Source organism: Erpetoichthys calabaricus, chromosome 1 (genome assembly GCF_900747795.2).
Source record: "Erpetoichthys calabaricus chromosome 1, fErpCal1.3, whole genome shotgun sequence".
NCBI lineage: Eukaryota > Metazoa > Chordata > Cladistia > Polypteriformes > Polypteridae > Erpetoichthys > Erpetoichthys calabaricus.
The window spans coordinates 213,333,132-213,349,442 of NC_041394.2; the positions used below are offsets into that span (position 1 = coordinate 213,333,132).

General features: G+C 40.3%; 1 protein-coding gene across 2 annotated transcripts in view; it reads left to right on the top strand.

Moving 5' to 3' along the window:
* The window catches only part of strip2 (striatin interacting protein 2), a 173,651-nt gene that overhangs the window by 96,557 nt on the left and 60,783 nt on the right, over positions 1-16,311 (top strand). For both annotated transcript variants that reach the window (XM_051923656.1, XM_028811371.2), the window contains exon 8: positions 3,354-3,481. In XM_051923656.1, the coding sequence (XP_051779616.1) occupies positions 3,354-3,481 (128 nt within the window). The remainder of the gene's footprint in view (positions 1-3,353; positions 3,482-16,311) is intronic.

A 16,311-nucleotide genomic window follows, 5' to 3' on the forward strand; every position in this document is an offset into this window, starting at 1 on the left:
AGGCACAGCCAAAGGCAGAGATGGGGTCCAGTTTGTTTTTTGCAGATGATGTGGCCCTGTTGGCTTCATTGGGTGGTGATTTCATTTGTGCACTGGGACAGTTTGTGGCCGAGTGTGAAGTGGTCAGGATCAGCACCTCCAAGTCTGAGGTCATTGTTCTAAGTCAAAAAAGGGTGGAGTGGCTTCTCCAGGTTGGAGAGGAGTTGCTACCTCAAGCAGAAGAGTTTTAAGTATCTCAGGGTCTTATCATGTCTATGTATGCAGAGATCAACAGGTTGATAGGAGTAGCATCAGCAGTTATGCAAACGTTGTATTAGTGAGTCAAAAGGCCAAAGCTCTCAATTTATCGGCTGAGCTAGGTTCCTATCCTTACTTATGGCCAGTACCTTTAGGTAGTGACCAAAGCAACTAGATTGCAGATAAGAGGCAGAAATAAACTTCCTTTGCAGGGTATCTGGGCTTTAGGGATTAGGGTGAGAAGCACAGACATATTTGGGGCGAGGGGCAGACACAGGACATGCTGGGGAGGTAATGGAACACCTTGGTACCCCCCAGAGAAGTTGGAGGGAGATGGAAAAGGAATATTTTGGCATTTTTGCTTAGGCTGCTGCCCAGGTGACCTAGACCCAGATAAGTGGTGAAAATGAATGAATTCAAATCATTCATCCATCCATTTCTGTAATCCGCTTATCACTAGAATTACCAACGTCTACGAAAAAACTTGTAATCCCGGCCCACCTTAAATCCCTTTGCACCTCTCTGTCAGCGTCTTTTGTCTTGTAAATTGTAAACACAAGCAGCCTACTATCCCATCCCCCCACCTATCGCTGCAGCTTAATTCAAAAGAAGGTGCTCAGTGTTTATCTTGGAGTGAATTGCCTGGAGTTGTAGAGGGTAAATAATATGTCGTCATTTGGAATACATACATTTCATGTGTGTTCCGTGTCTACAACAATTTATGTAAACACATTGTTAAAACAGAAATGTTTTTCATGTTTTAATAATAAATGACAAAATGTAGACATGAACTGTATAATGTGTGAAGCCTGAAGGTTTTGTTTAGTTGACGTGCTGGCCCCGCTTGTGTTATTAGCGGCTAAGCAAGTTTTCTGTTTCCTCAGAGATGGAGCCCTTACCCCGACTCCACCTCTCACTTCCGGGCCAGACAGACGCACACACTTTCCCGCGTAGATGTTTATATAAGATAAGATAGTCAACTGCAGTATATTTTACACAATTGTTATAGAAAAACAAAGTACAATTACAGTTGCATTTTTTTCTTATCACTGAATTCAAATGATTTGATAGTTTTCCTTTTAGTTTTACTCATTCTGCAGACATTTTAGTAGTTTTACTATTATATGGTCTTGTCTGTCACACAATTAAGATATTACTGGTAGGGAATCCATTCCCGGGAATTCAGGAATCCCACATGTCATTCCCGGGAATCCTGGGCTCCCGGGAATGACACAGTGCATGGGCATCTCACATGTGAACGGTTTTAGAACGAGTGACACTTATTTTTAATAAAACTACTGCAATATGTTGACACCAATAAAAGACTAACCTTAACTACAAGCAGTTCATGCTGTCATATAAGTACATGTATCTAGTTAGTTGCAGTAATAAGAGCGTAGAAAGCACAACGTATCGAGCGTGTGGTCATCCAGGCGAGAGCGCACCTTCGTGCAGAGTGCGCCAGCCACTGAGAAAGCATGCGTTGCCTCCACTGAAGTAGACGGCACAGTCATCAGATACTGATACACTTGTTCTAAACAACGCCCGCACTTGCCGTTGCTCTGAAACACCGCCATTTCAGCTTTTACTGATGCATCCAGTTTTTTGTCATCATTCTGTGATGGCAAGTTTCTTGGCATAGATAATGCGGATGCAACAGACTGACGCATTGCAATTTCAAGTTGATGTTCAAAGCTGTCAACAGCACAGACCTCAATGAACTCTGCCCCGTCCTGGCATTCGTGAGCTGCAGAGTGCAGACTCCCAGCTGACTGCTGCTGTCTGTTGTTGACTGAATTAATCAGCAACAAGCTACACTGTGGGCCAAAAAAATGTGCCACTTAATTATTTTCAACTATAACTCTGTTATTTCTTGATCGATTTTTACACTTTTATACGCTATATATGCGAGCTTGGCCGTTCCCGTTTTCCCGGGAATTACAGCAGTCCCAGGAATGAAAAATGTCCAGGAATCCCGGGCTCCCGATTACTGGTAAGCCATTTAAAAAAACCAACATATTGTCATGAAAAAATAATGCATGTAGTATATTTGGTACATAATATGATCTCAGTACTCTTATCTACCAATTTTCTGTAACCACTTATCCAGCTGAAGACCACAAGCACACCAAAGCTTATCCTAGCAGCATTAGGTTCCTGGCATTAACAAATTAAGGATAGTGCTGTGCCATATCACAGAGCACATACATTCATTCTGACATTCATCATTCAATTGTAGATTTGCAAACTATAGACAACAGTAACTGAATCATGATTTAAACTTAGGACTACAGAGCTTTGAGGTAGCTAACCATGAACACTATTTATAAAGGATTTTCAATTTACATTAGTGAAATTTTGATAACAGTAGTTTTGTCAACTGTCAAATGTATTAATCGTGCCACATTTTATTGAATGTGTTTTTACCTCAAATCTGTAGAGTCTGGGGTTTCACTCTAGTCTTAGGTACTACCTATGTGTATCTTTCTGTCTGCAATCTAGTTTTCCTTCCACATTCTACAGATGTTTGACTTTGGTAATTGGCAATTCTAAATTGTCACCTCTGTGTGTGCCTTTGTGGTTAACTGACACTCTGTTCAGGACTGTATAGATGGACGTATATTTTATTGAATTTGTTTTCAATAACAGGTAGTATTTTGATTTGTTGTGGTATTTATTCACTCTATAACATTGCTGTATTTTTATATGATTATAGTTGTTTTTTTTACAGGGAGTAGAATGATAAAATTTAGTAAAGGATGGAAAATATATCTGAGATAATTAGCTAACAGTATACCTTTAACAGTCTAAAAGTTTTAAGCTTTTGTAGAATACTGCAAATACATATACTGCAGCAATAAATGGATTAAAACAGTTGTAGTACTATTTTGCTCATAATTTTTAAAGACCCTAATTTATTATACATGGATTTTTAATGTGTGTGTCATCATTAATGTTGTTGTATTTTCATTAACAATTTAACATTGTATAAGTGTGAATAAACCAAAGAAAATCTGACATGATTATGCATAAAATGTTATTACATTTTCTTAAGGCTACTAAATATTTAATTAAAAAAATACAAATAAAAAGACAAAACATTTTAATGCTTTCAGGTTCTCCGGTTTATAATGGTGAGCCTTTTGCTGTTCTGCTGTTCAGTATGGTTACAAAATTCTGCAGCATGAATGCCCCTCATTTTCCCATGAAGAAAGTTCTTCTCTTGCTCTGGAAGACTGTCCTAGTGAGTAATAATCTTTGTATGCTTTGGAATGTTAATAGGAATCCACCAAGCATATAGTACTTTTAGTTGTGAATGTTATAATTCAGCAGATGGTATCTATTTTCAAAAACAAGAATGAATGTATTTAAATGGATCATTGTATAAAAATGTATAATATATAAAAGTATTTATTGTCTTTTAGTGTTTGTGTTAAATATTCACAATAGTTTTGTGCCACTAGCATTTGTGTTAAAAAGTAGTAAGCTAAATGACCTAATATGTAAATGTTCTTTTAATATAATTTAAAAGCAGTTTACAAGAATTTGATCTTGTAATAGTAGGAATATTTGTTTTAAGGATTATCTATCTATTCATTTTATACTTGGTTATTTCAATTTAGGGTCACATGGAGTGTGAGACCAAGACAGCAGTAGTGGTAAACAAGAGGCATTGTCAGCCATACATGAGGTTTCTGTACATTGTAGGATTTCATAAAAAAGATTTTGATTTAGCAGAATAAAATGCAAAAATATGTACAAGCATTCTGTTGTACGGTCTTAACAAACAGAGCTTCAGCATCAAGTGTTTCTTGGCCTAATCTTCACTAGCAATGAGCGAACTCCATGGTGTTCATTTTGCCATGAGCTTGGTAAAATCACTGAAGTGTTCGCAAACAGCGCTGAACTCTGGAAATTGCATTGAAGTCAAAGGGGAAGGACTAAATGAACTAGATTTGACTGGATTGTAATTGTGCAGTCATCTTTAAAGTGTCCCAGAGGTCTAGGGAAATGCCTGCCAACTATAATGGACCGATTATTGTTGCCAAAAAGGTGACCTGAGCTGTGCAGCAGCAGTGCCAAACACTACACCACCGTGCCTCTGAGAGATCACAGAAGAAAGAATGCAGTCAGAGACTCTCAGTCATATATTTCATCAAAACAATGTGGAAATGCCAAAATCGAAGTCAAAAGTCAGAAAAAATACTTAGGTCTTGTAAAGGCAAAAAATTCAGAGTGGAGTGTCATGATTGAAACCATTGGCTCATTCTGTTTTTTGAAGTCATGGTGAAGGCTCTCCAAACTGTTTGTGCCGATGCTTTGCACTTTTTCTTCTATGAAAAAGATAGAAAAGTCTTGTAAATAGTAATAAATCTTTCGTTATTATTTCATACAGTCTTGTGTTTTGGATCCATCAGGCTCCACGTGGCTAATTATGCATGCATAGGGCAAGCACCTTCTTCTTTTATACTGACATGGAACTTGAAGATTGCACATTAGGTGACAAGCAGATGAAACACATTATTTATGCTGTATGTGTTTCATAAAAATAACATTTTAAGAACCTGCATTATTTACTTATCTGTTCAACCACTAATCAAGTCCCACAGAGTCTGTAAATCAAATGATCAGCATTATATGCCCGGGGAGTGGTCCCATCCAGTATTGGCTGTTGCAGCTCCTGGGTATGTCGTGCTGGCCAGGCAAGGCATTATAGGGAACTGGAGGAAAAAGCTCCTAAACCAGCAGAATTATCAGTAAATATTTCAACAAACAAGGGCAAACGTGAACCAAGGTTATTATAGTTTTGCCTTTTTATATTAATTTTTATTTCTATATTTTATCTGACCTTACTTGGAAATTCAGTTTAGTTTTAGTTTTCTTAAAACTTTGTTTTCACAAAGACATTTCTATTTTATTTTTATATCTACTAGTTTCAGTTTTAGTACTTATGGCATGGAGCTTCGGCTGGGTTTAGTTTTGTGTCACAATCTGACAGAACTGTACACTTAACGGATCTGGATATGAGTTTAATGTTAGTGAAAGCTTACTACACTGTATGGTTTACTATTTGGTTTTGTTTTTATCTGTTAAAAACAAGCATAATCAAAACCAGATACTGAATGTGAACAATTTTAAACAATTTTATAATTTTTAAAATATTTTTCTATGTCATTTGTGTTGAACAAATCAGCGCTGACTGTTGACACTTTTTATCTTTTCCTTTTATTGCCCAGAATGTGCCAGTTTGTAATGAAATGTAGGTGAATTTTAAGGTTTGAGGGGTTTTTTTTTTTACTCAAAATGTCTACAGCACACAACATATTCTGCTCCAAGATAATGTGCTTATAATGAATGCCTTCAATATTGCATTCAAAAATCTTTCATACTGGGCTTTATTTTCTTCCAGCTATATTGACCTCTGATTCCATCTCAGGCACATACAATTTACAGACAGAATTTTGCCACCTGCAGGCCTGAAAATATCTAAAAAAACAGAAAACATTCTACTGTGTTCTGGCTGGTGTGATCATGAAAATCATGGGGGCTTAGGAAGAACAGGATTCTTAGACTTGAATCAGTGTGCAGACCCCACCTAGCTGTATTGAGGGAAACAGAAAAACAAGCATGTAGTGTCAAGGTTAGGGGGCAGTGAGACTTGAATAGTTCATGCATTAGAACAGTAAACCCTTAATAAGCAGAGTAAGAGCAGGTAATAGGTGTATGGACAGCCACAAATATATAATATATAATATACGACAGAGACAGCATCTGAGATTAAGAACAATATATACATTATCTAAACCTGTTTATCTAGAGCAGGATCACAGGAAACCTGGAGCCTACCCTGCAGGTTTGGATGCAAGGCAGGAAAAATCCCTGGTATGCAATATGTATGATATAGCTGATGTTAAGAACAAAAAGAATGATATTTCAACTATCTATTTTGAGAGAGAGAAACATTGAAAAAAGTAAAATATAATTCTGGTACTGGATTATTTTCACAAAATCAGGTATTTTAAGCTGTGAATATGAACTAAAAGAGATAAATTCATAAATATAGAATACATACAAAAACACATTATAGTATGTATCTTTGTCTACGTACCTGTAGTTCAGTAGAGACATTGCCAACGCAGGTATTTTTTTTTTTTTTTTTGTTCTTTATTTCGCCTTATACAATTTCTTGTATTAGGAATTTGTTAGTTTTCGCATACCCCTTGGGGTCAGAGCACAGGGTCAGCCATTGTACAGCGCCCCTGGAGCAATTACAGGTTAAGGGTCTTGCTCAAGGGCCCAGCAGAGTAGGATCTCTTTTGGCAGTGACAGGGATTCAAACCGGCAACCTTCGGGATACCAGCGCAGATCCTTAGCCTCAGAGCCACCACGTATCACTTCGTTGTTAAACAATGTTTTTAAAGCAAAAGTGATTGGTCATCTATATTACTAAACCACAGTTTAATTTATGACAGCCGGCAGACGCACCGACGCGCATGCGCACTGCGCCTCCGCGCCCCAGAGTCAAACCCAGCGGCTTCCCAGAGTCGGTAGGTGGCGCCCAAACAACACAACCTGTAAACTAAACTTGCTCTAATCCACTGTGCCAGCAGTCAGTGTGGCATATTTGAATCACATAATGGTAATTCAGTATTAAAAGTACGTTGGATTATGATTGCTAACAGTAAACGACTTCTACCTAACGACACAGCAACAGAACAACAAAGACGAAACCGCATGGATAAAAACAATACACGGAGGCTCCTACAACGCGCTTCAGAAACACCAGAAGCAAAGACGTCACGGCTCCACAATGAAAGAGCTCAACTAACGGAATTACAAAACGAGTCCGTATGGATAAACACGATGAACGAAGGCGCCCACAACATGCTTCTGACACAGCAGAGGCAAAGGAGTCACGGCTCCAAATGGAAAGAGCTCAACGATTAGTAATACAAAACCGAGCCCGTACTTCCCAGAGTCAGTACGTGGCGCCCAAACAACACAACCTGTAAACTAAACATGCTCTGATCCACTGTGCCAGCAGTCAGTGTGGCATATTTGAATCCATCCATCCATCCATCCATTGTCTCCCGCTTATCTGAGGTCGGGTCGCGGGGGCAGCAGCTTGAGCAGAGATGCCCAGACTTCCCTCTCCCCAGCCACTTCTTCTAGCTCTTCCGGGAGAATCCCAAGGCGTTCCCAGGCCAGTCGAGAGACATAGTCCCTCCAGCGTGTCCTGGGTCTTCCCCGGGGCCTCCTTCCGGTTAGACGTGCCCGGAACACCTCACCAGGGAGGCGTCCAGGAGGCATCCTGATCAGATGCCCGAGCCACCTCATCTGACTCCTCTCGATGCGGAGGAGCAGCAGCTCTACTCTGAGCCCCTCCCGGATGACTGAGCTTCTCACCCTATCTTTAAGGGAGAGCCCAGACACCCTGCGGAGGAAACTTGTTTCAGCCGCTTGTATTCGTGATCTCGTTCTTTCGGTCACTACCCATAGCTCATGACCATAGGTGAGGGTAGGAACATAGATCGACTGGTAAATTGAGAGCTTCGCCTTGCGGCTCAGCTCCTTTTTCACCACGACAGACCGATGCAGCGCCCGCATTACTGCGGATGCCGCACCGATCCGCCTGTCGATCTCACGCTCCATTCTTCCCTCACTTGTGAACAAGACCCCAAGATACTTGAACTCACATAACAATAATTCAGTATTAAAAGTAAGTCAACTAACGGAAATACAAAAACGAGCCCGTATGGATAAAAACAATGAACGAAGGCGCCCACAACGCGCTTCTGAAACAGCACAGGCAAAGGAGTCACGGCTCCAAAAAGACACAGCTCAACGATTACAAATACAAACACGAACCCGTATGGCTACGACCTGTGAACTAAACCTGAGGTAAAGCGTGCACGCCAGGTTGTACAGCCGCCTGAACGCGACCGCCCACACCACCACATATACCACCTTCGTTTAGTAATGTAGCCCTCCATGCCCGGATCCGCCGCCATGGTCACTTCAGCACGTGAATCCGCCGCCATCAGCAAACGACGTCTGGCTGACGACACAGCCATAGAAAAACAAAAAAGAGACTGCATGGATAAAAAAAATAAACGAAGGCGCCTACAACGCGCCTCTGAAACACCAGAACCAGATGAGTCACAGCTCCAAAAAGAAGCCGCTTTAGTACAAATATGTTTATTTAATTAAATAAAAAATTTCCCAGGACGCACCCACCCTCCATGATATTTCCTCCCTACAAATATCGGACGGAACAGAAAATGATTGCCATTCTTGGATTTGCGATTCTTTCGAGAATCACGGGGTTACTGGTTAACAATATGCTGATCTTGTATGATGACCTAGTCAGTCTCTCAATCAGTGTCATTTTATTTTCAAAAATCATGAGTGGTCTCCCCTAGACTTTCTCGTATACTCAGATATGGGGATGGATATTTGAGGAGTAAACCGAAAGACAATGATTATATTGTTATATTATGTACATTAAAGAACCATCAATAACAAATCAAATTAATAATATATTGAACAATTATTATAAAAGTAAAGTTGAATAAATCAGGCTCTGCAGCTGCATGAATAAAAAAAAATTGAGTATGTGATCAGGTGAAGTAAAAGTACCACTTCCAGTTGATGGATTTGACTTAAAAGTTAATACAGATCTACAACTTTGGTGTAACAACCACATGCCGAATTTCATCCATCTCTCTCGTGTTTTTGAGTTATTGTGTTTATACACACACACACACACACACAAACAGATAATTCCAAAAAAACTGTATTTTGGGACACAGGGAGGTCTAAAACGTCAGGATTCATCAAAATCTCGACGTCAAATTTTTTCATGATTACTATAATTTCTCTGTACTTTGTATACGAGAAAGTAAAAACGATTTCTCCTTGTGCAAAGTGGCAGGTGAATAACTGTTAACAAAAAGCAGTCACCACAGAAATAAACTGAAACGTTACTCATTCATGATTTTTCTGTCCATACAGTAAAGGTTTTGTTGACCAGCACATTCCGATTTTAGCCGTTTTTAATTACATCTTGATATACAACAAGCACAAAGAAAGGTGGCACTTAAATTGCTTTCTATTCCACATGCTGCACGCGTGTATTCAGCTTGCTCTGTCACCACAAATACTGTGTGAACACCCACCTTCCGTCACCAGCCACCATTCACTGGATGAATATATGTGGGTGGCTTGTGGTGGATGACTTTCTGTGTTAGAGTTAAAAATTACAAGGGTTAAAGACTAACAGCAAGAATATAAATTCAAAAATGAAAACTAAAAATAATTTTAGTAAATTATTATTTTATTTCTGTTAGTCTTTCCAGATACTTGAATAGTTTCATTTAGTTTTAATTTTTCATTTCGGTTTTGTTATTTTATTTCAGTTTACGAAAATGTTTTTTTAATAATAGTTTCAGTTTTGATTTTAGTTTTCGTTAACTATAATAACCTTGACACAAATGCAAATTCGCTGTGAATAACATTTTGGTGAAATTTGCTGATCAACGCTAATCTTGACTTTTCTTCTCAGGATAGATGCTGGTGGCTTTAATGGTTTTCATACACTGCTTTAGGGAAATGATTCCTAGTTAATAAATTACAGATGTATGTCTGTCTTTTATCTGATTATTCTTTTTCCATTAAAGTATTGTGGTAATTCAAAAATTCTTGGCAAACGGTCCAGGGAAATCTCACATACTAGTATCTGGGCCAAATTAGAGACACAATATATATGTACCTTATATACTCGAATATAAACTGAGTTTTTCAGCACCCAAAATGTGCTGAAAAACGTAACCCTCGGCTTATATTCTAGTCAGGTCCCGCTGCCCCCCGCCAACCTGACAGAAAGCTGGAGTGTACAGTGGAACCTCGGTTCACGAACGTCTCTGAATACATACAAATCGGGTTACGACCAAAAAGTTCGCCAAACTTTTGCATCTGTTCACGACCACATACTTGGTATATGAACAAGCCAGTTTCCCTTTCGGTTTGTGCGTGCCGATGATTTCCGCATGTGTTCAGTCTCTCCCTGTGCAGCGAGCGAGAGAGAGTGCGAGAAAGAGATATCACATTGTTTTTGTTGACCCTCTTCTCCACCTACAGAGCTAGTTTACTGTTTTTCTTTGAAATAAATACTCAAAAACATTTAACCTACTGATGCCTCAATTAATGTACGGTAATTTTATTGGTATTTATTTTGATTATTGAAACTTACCAGTAGCTGCTGCATTTCCCACCCTAGGCTTATACTCAATAAGTTTTTCCAGTTTTTGTAGGTAAAATTAGGTACCTTGGCTTATATTCTGGTCGGCTTATACTCGAGTACATACGGTATTTGGGGTGTGGTAAGAATCCAAAGTACCTGGGGAAAGACCACACAAATGTGGCAAAGATGGGTTAACTTTAAATATTGTAGAAGCTATGAAGCGCGCCCTGCAGTGGGCTGGCGCCCTGCCCGGGGTTTGTTTCCTGTCTCACGTCCTGTGTTGGCTGGCATTGGCTCCAGCAGAGCCCCATGACCCTGTAGTTAGGATATAGCGGGTTGGATAAGGGATGGATGGATGAATGAAGCTATAAAGCAGTGGCAATTGAGATTTGAATAATTATGCTAATATTGTTATTTTCTTTTCAGTTATCAATGTTCTTAATAACTCAGTTTAACACTATGTGGGGAAAAACTGATAATCCCAAGGTGTTTTGCTAAATGGCCAAAGAAACTAAAGAAAAGCTATATTATTGGTATTTAAGCTTTATTAGTCACTTGCATAATATAATTACAGAAAGAATAAGGAAGCAACTTTTTGTGTGTGATTTATGTAGCTGTGCTTAAGTTTTTTAGGAGTTCATATATGTGTGGTAAGCTAAAATATACTCTGCCACATTTCAATCTAGAGTAGATATTGTGGGAGCCAAAATTTATAAATCTCAAAGGGGAAAGAGGAACAGTGCACTGTGGTTCAAATAAAATAGTCCTTTTTACAATAATAAAAGAAAAGATTATTCCAAAAATATTTAAAAAAAAGAACATGAAAATATTTAAAAAATAGAAAAGGCAAATTAGAAAAAAGAAACAACAACAACAAAAAAAATAATTACCGAACCCAAAGAGCAAAAGCATTTATATATCGCGGATTTTTCACTGCTTCGTGGATGTCTGCGGTCTACAGTACGTGTGCTTCCTCAGTTGATTTGCCCATTTGAATTCAAACAAGGGACGCATTTGAATTCAAACAAGGGACGCTATTGGCGGATGGCTGAGAAGCTACCCAATCAGAGCACGCAGTTAAGTTCCTGTGTGCTGCTGATTGGCTCAGCAACGGAGTGCTGCATTAACCAGGAAGTCTCATCTCACTCATTCAGCATTAATGCACGTTACTGCTAATGCTTCAGGATTGCAGAAAAGGTAAAAGTTTTGGATATGTTGAAGGAAGGAAACAGCTACACCGCTGTAGGACACAATTACAGCATCAATGAGTCCACGATTCTTTTTATTTAAAAAGGAGGAAAAGCATATAAGATCTACGGCCGCAGTGTCCTTTAATCAGGGTGCAAAACGAGTTGCAAGGGGACGTGATAAGGCAGTAGTCTGGATGAAATCTGCTTTAGGGATTTGGATTGAAGAGTGCTGGAAGAAGAACAACGGCAGTGCTAAACAGTCGCCTGAAGAGGCTCCTTTAGAAGAGCTGTAACGCTATCCTTTGTTGTGCAGTAAAATTAAACTCATCGTTATCGGACAAGTCGTCGTGTCATTGTTGGTGAGTAACCATAATTAATTATTTACGTACAGTACTTATTACATGTACATAGTTTAGTGTCGCTGTACACACATTTTACTGTATACAATTTTTCTTGCATTGTATGTATTTATTGCTGGTGGCCTGTCTGTTGTAATGGCTGTAACGTATGATATCGGAGACGCTCGATATCTTTAAAATAATATTTAGGTTTTACTGTATGTAAACTGTGTTTACATACATAATTTCAATGAATCTTACCTAATATCTAAGAGAATACAAAGGGTTTATGCTGTATAACTGTGCGTGAAATGTTTATAATAGTGTGGGAGAGTTTGTAAGGGCTTAAAATATATAAAAATAACCATATAAACATGTGGTTTCTACTTCGCGGATTTTCTTATTTCGCGGGTGGCTCTGGAACGCAACCCCCACGATGGAGGAGGGATTACTGTACTCATCTCAGATCACAAAATGATTACATTTGATGTTACCATATTTCCCTGAAAATAAGACAGGGTCTTATATTAATTTTTCCTCCAAAAGTCGTGCTAGGGCTTATTTTCAGGGGATGTCTTATTTTTCCATGAACAACAATCTACATTTATTCTTTAACAAAAAACTACATTTCTCTCTATTATAAAAAAAAAATCTTGGAAGGAGACAATACGTGATTTTCTCGGAGACACTTTAATGACCTGCAAGACAAGGCAGTGAGAAAAAAGGACTGCTGCTGCACAGGCTTTTAAATGATCGACACGCAGCGTGACAAGCAGAACACGTAGCTTGGCAGCAGCAAGACAGCAGCTGATTCGACCGCGTCTCCTTAGCATGTGTTCAGCCCCCCCTTCACAACGCGAGTGGCAGAGATGCAAAGTGGCTGGTGTGCAGCATGCTCTTGGGGGTGGGCGAGTGAAATCTGTATTTATTCAAATACAGTCATGTCATCATCTTCTGGAATATCATCATAACTCTCCAAACCCCGAATTCTATTATGACTTTCTTGCAACTCCATTTCCTTTAGAACAATTGGCCCCAATCTCTCATGTCTAGCAATAGAGCTTTCCTTGAATGAGCACCTCTAGTCCATGTAATTAAAGTGGAAGAATGGTTAACCTTAGCAAGTGTAGATTTAGAACCAATGAGCTTTTGTTAAGTCCTGTCTGTCACATATTTCCCCCATGAAAACTACTATACTTACCTTACTACAGGCACCTTATTCTCACTAAAAACGGCCTCAACTACTCCCAATTCTGAAAAAACCTGGCTTAGACCCTAATATCTTTAACAATTATCGGTCTATTTCAAATGTTCCATTTATATCTAAAGTTCTCAAAAAGATAGTTGCCTCCCAACTTCAGTCCCATCTTTCAAAAAATAACTTTTTTGATCAGTTTCGATCTGGTTTTCGTCCTAAAAATAGCACAGAAACTGCCCTGGTCAAAATCACAAATGATCTCCTGGCAGCTGACATGGGATGTTTTATCAGTCCTTGTACTTCTTGACCTCAGCTCTGCATTTGACACCATATCTATTCAGATACTTTTGAAACAACTACCTAGTTTTGGAGTCTGTGGCCTTGTCCTCCAATGGTTTTCTTCCTACCTCGTTAATAGGACACAATTTGTTCAAGTAAAGGGCTTTAAATCTGAGAATGTAGTCATTACTCAGGGAGTTGTGCAAGGTTCTGTTTTGGGGACGATTCTTTTTCTCATTTACATCTTCCCAATAGGTAATATTTTTTTTACACCATTGTATTAAATTTCATTCTTAAACTGATAACACACAGCTTTCTCTGTCCACTAAATACACCATTTTCTCCATTTAAGAAGTAATAAAATTGAGTTGCTCCTCATTGGTTCTAAATCTACACTTGCTAAGGTTAACCATTCTTCCATTTTAATTAACATTAGCAAAAATGACCATCAGACATTGCGAAGGTTTGGGGCAGCCACCCGTATAATTTTTCCCCGCTGCAAAACTGATTCAAAATCATAGACATGTTCACACAACTGAGTCCAAAGCAGAACTGTCTTAGTATCAACAAGATGGCGGCTTTAAAGGCCATTAGGGGAAGTGATGTCATCGGGACTGGAACCGGAAGTGATGTTGTTGGCTGCCCCAGAGCCGGGCGGGATTTCCCTAGAATGGTCTGCAAGAGATCAAGAGAGACAATTAGTGCACTTCGCCACCCCCTGGTCCAGCATGGAATTACATGTACTCAAGCCCTTTAGTTGCCTCCTAAATACGCATGTGTGACAGTAAGCCCAGACCCAGTAAGTCGGGCGTCCTGCACCGAGAGGTCGTGAATGCGAGAGAGAGCATCGGCGTTGGTATGGAGAGAACCCTTCTAATGAATGAGCGAGAACTTATAAGGTTGCAGATCAAGGAACCACCTAGTGACTCGAGGGTTCGACTCCTTATGCAGGGCCATCCACTGTAAAGGTGCATGGTCTGTGACAAATGTAAACTCCCGACCCAAGAGGTAGTACCTGAACTGTGTAATCGCCCACTTAATCGCAAGATCCTCTCTCTCCACCGCCGCATACCTGGTTTCTCGATCCAGCAGTTTCCGGCTCAGGAACATGGCAGGGTGTTTAGTACCATACTTTGGCTCAGCACTGCTCCTAGGCCTGTGTCCCAAGTGTCCGTCTGGAGGATAAAAGGAAGTGAAAAGTCAGGTGCTTTCAAAACTGGTGCTGATGTCAGGGCCTTTTTTAAGTCACAGAATGTCGTATTAGTCCATACCACAATGTTAGGAGACCACTTCTTTGTTAAATCACTCAATGGCGCAGCTCTCCCCGAAAAGCGTGGTACAAACCGGCGGTAGTACCCGGCTAAACCAAGAAATGCTTGGACATGCCAATTGGTTAGAGGATGGGGCCATTTCAAAATGGCATCTATTTTAGAGCACTGTGGCTTCACAGTACCATGACCCACCAGGTAGCCTAAGTATTTGGCTTCTTTCAACCCAAAAAAACATTTTTTTGGATTGATCCGAAGACCGGCTTCACCCAGCGTCCATAATACCACTTGGACATGCTGTAGGTGTTCCTTCCATGTGCTGGAGTAGATGACGACGTCATCCAGGTAGGCAGCACTATACGTGTTATGGAGCCAGAGCACTTTGTCCACCAGACGCTGGAAAGTCGCTGGAGCCCTATGTAACCCGAATGGAAGAACACGATACTGCCAGTGCCCACTAGGGGTGCTAGTCTTAACCTTTGCAGAGTCCATTAAAGGAACCTGCCAGCAAGCCTCTCAAGGAGGTTGTCCACTCGAGGCATAGGCTAAGCATAAAATTGTGAGACCTGATTAAGTCGACGGAAGTCATTGCAAAACCTCCAACTTCCGTCAGGCTTATTAACCAAGACTATTGGGCTGGACCAGGGACTATAACTTTCCTCTATGACTCCTAAGTCCAGCATGCACTTGATTTCAAGTTCCACTTCAGCCTTCTTTGCCTCGGGAAGCCTATAGGGGCGCCCTCGGACTATAATCCTGTGTTCAGTCACAATGTCGTGGGCAATCAGAGAGGTCCTTCCGGGTTTTTCGTCAACCACCTCCGGGACAGACGAGATAACTGCTTCGAGCTCTCGCCTCTGTCGGGCATTCAGATTAGAGCCGAAGTTAAGTGTGTTGGTCTGAGCATAAAATGAGCGGGGCTGGCCAGATGAGGGATCGGGGTCCCTTTTCTTCCACGGTTTCAGCAGATTCACATGATATATCCGCTCGCTTGGCCGACGATTGGGCTGTTTCACCAAATAGTTGACGAGCCCTTTCCTCTCCTTAACATCGTACGGTCCCTGCCAATGGGGAAGTAGTTTAGAATGTGAGGTGGGGACCAACACCATTGGAACTCCTGGAGCATCATGCCACAGTCATAATAGCAGGCCTGTGCTGTTTGTGCCTCTTCCATGTGACTTTTCAGTATGGGTTGAATTTTCTCAAATCCATCGCATAACTGTGCAATATATTCCAAAATATTAGTCGAGGGAAGAGCCTCTCCTTCCCAACCTTCTTTTAAAATGTCCAATATGCCCCGGGGTTGTTGTCCATATAATAATTCAAAGGGTGAGAACCCTGTCAAGGCTTGTGGGACTTCCCAGTAGGCAAAGAGCACGAGAGGGAGGAGTTGATCCCAATTCCTTCAGTCTCCACTGACCACCTTGTGAAGCATCTGTTTGAGAGTCTGATTAAACCTCTCCACTAGACCATCGGTTTGAGGATGATACACAGCGGTCTTTTAAGTGCTTTATTTTAAGTAACTTAGCCGTTTCCCTGAACGTCTCAGAGGTAAACG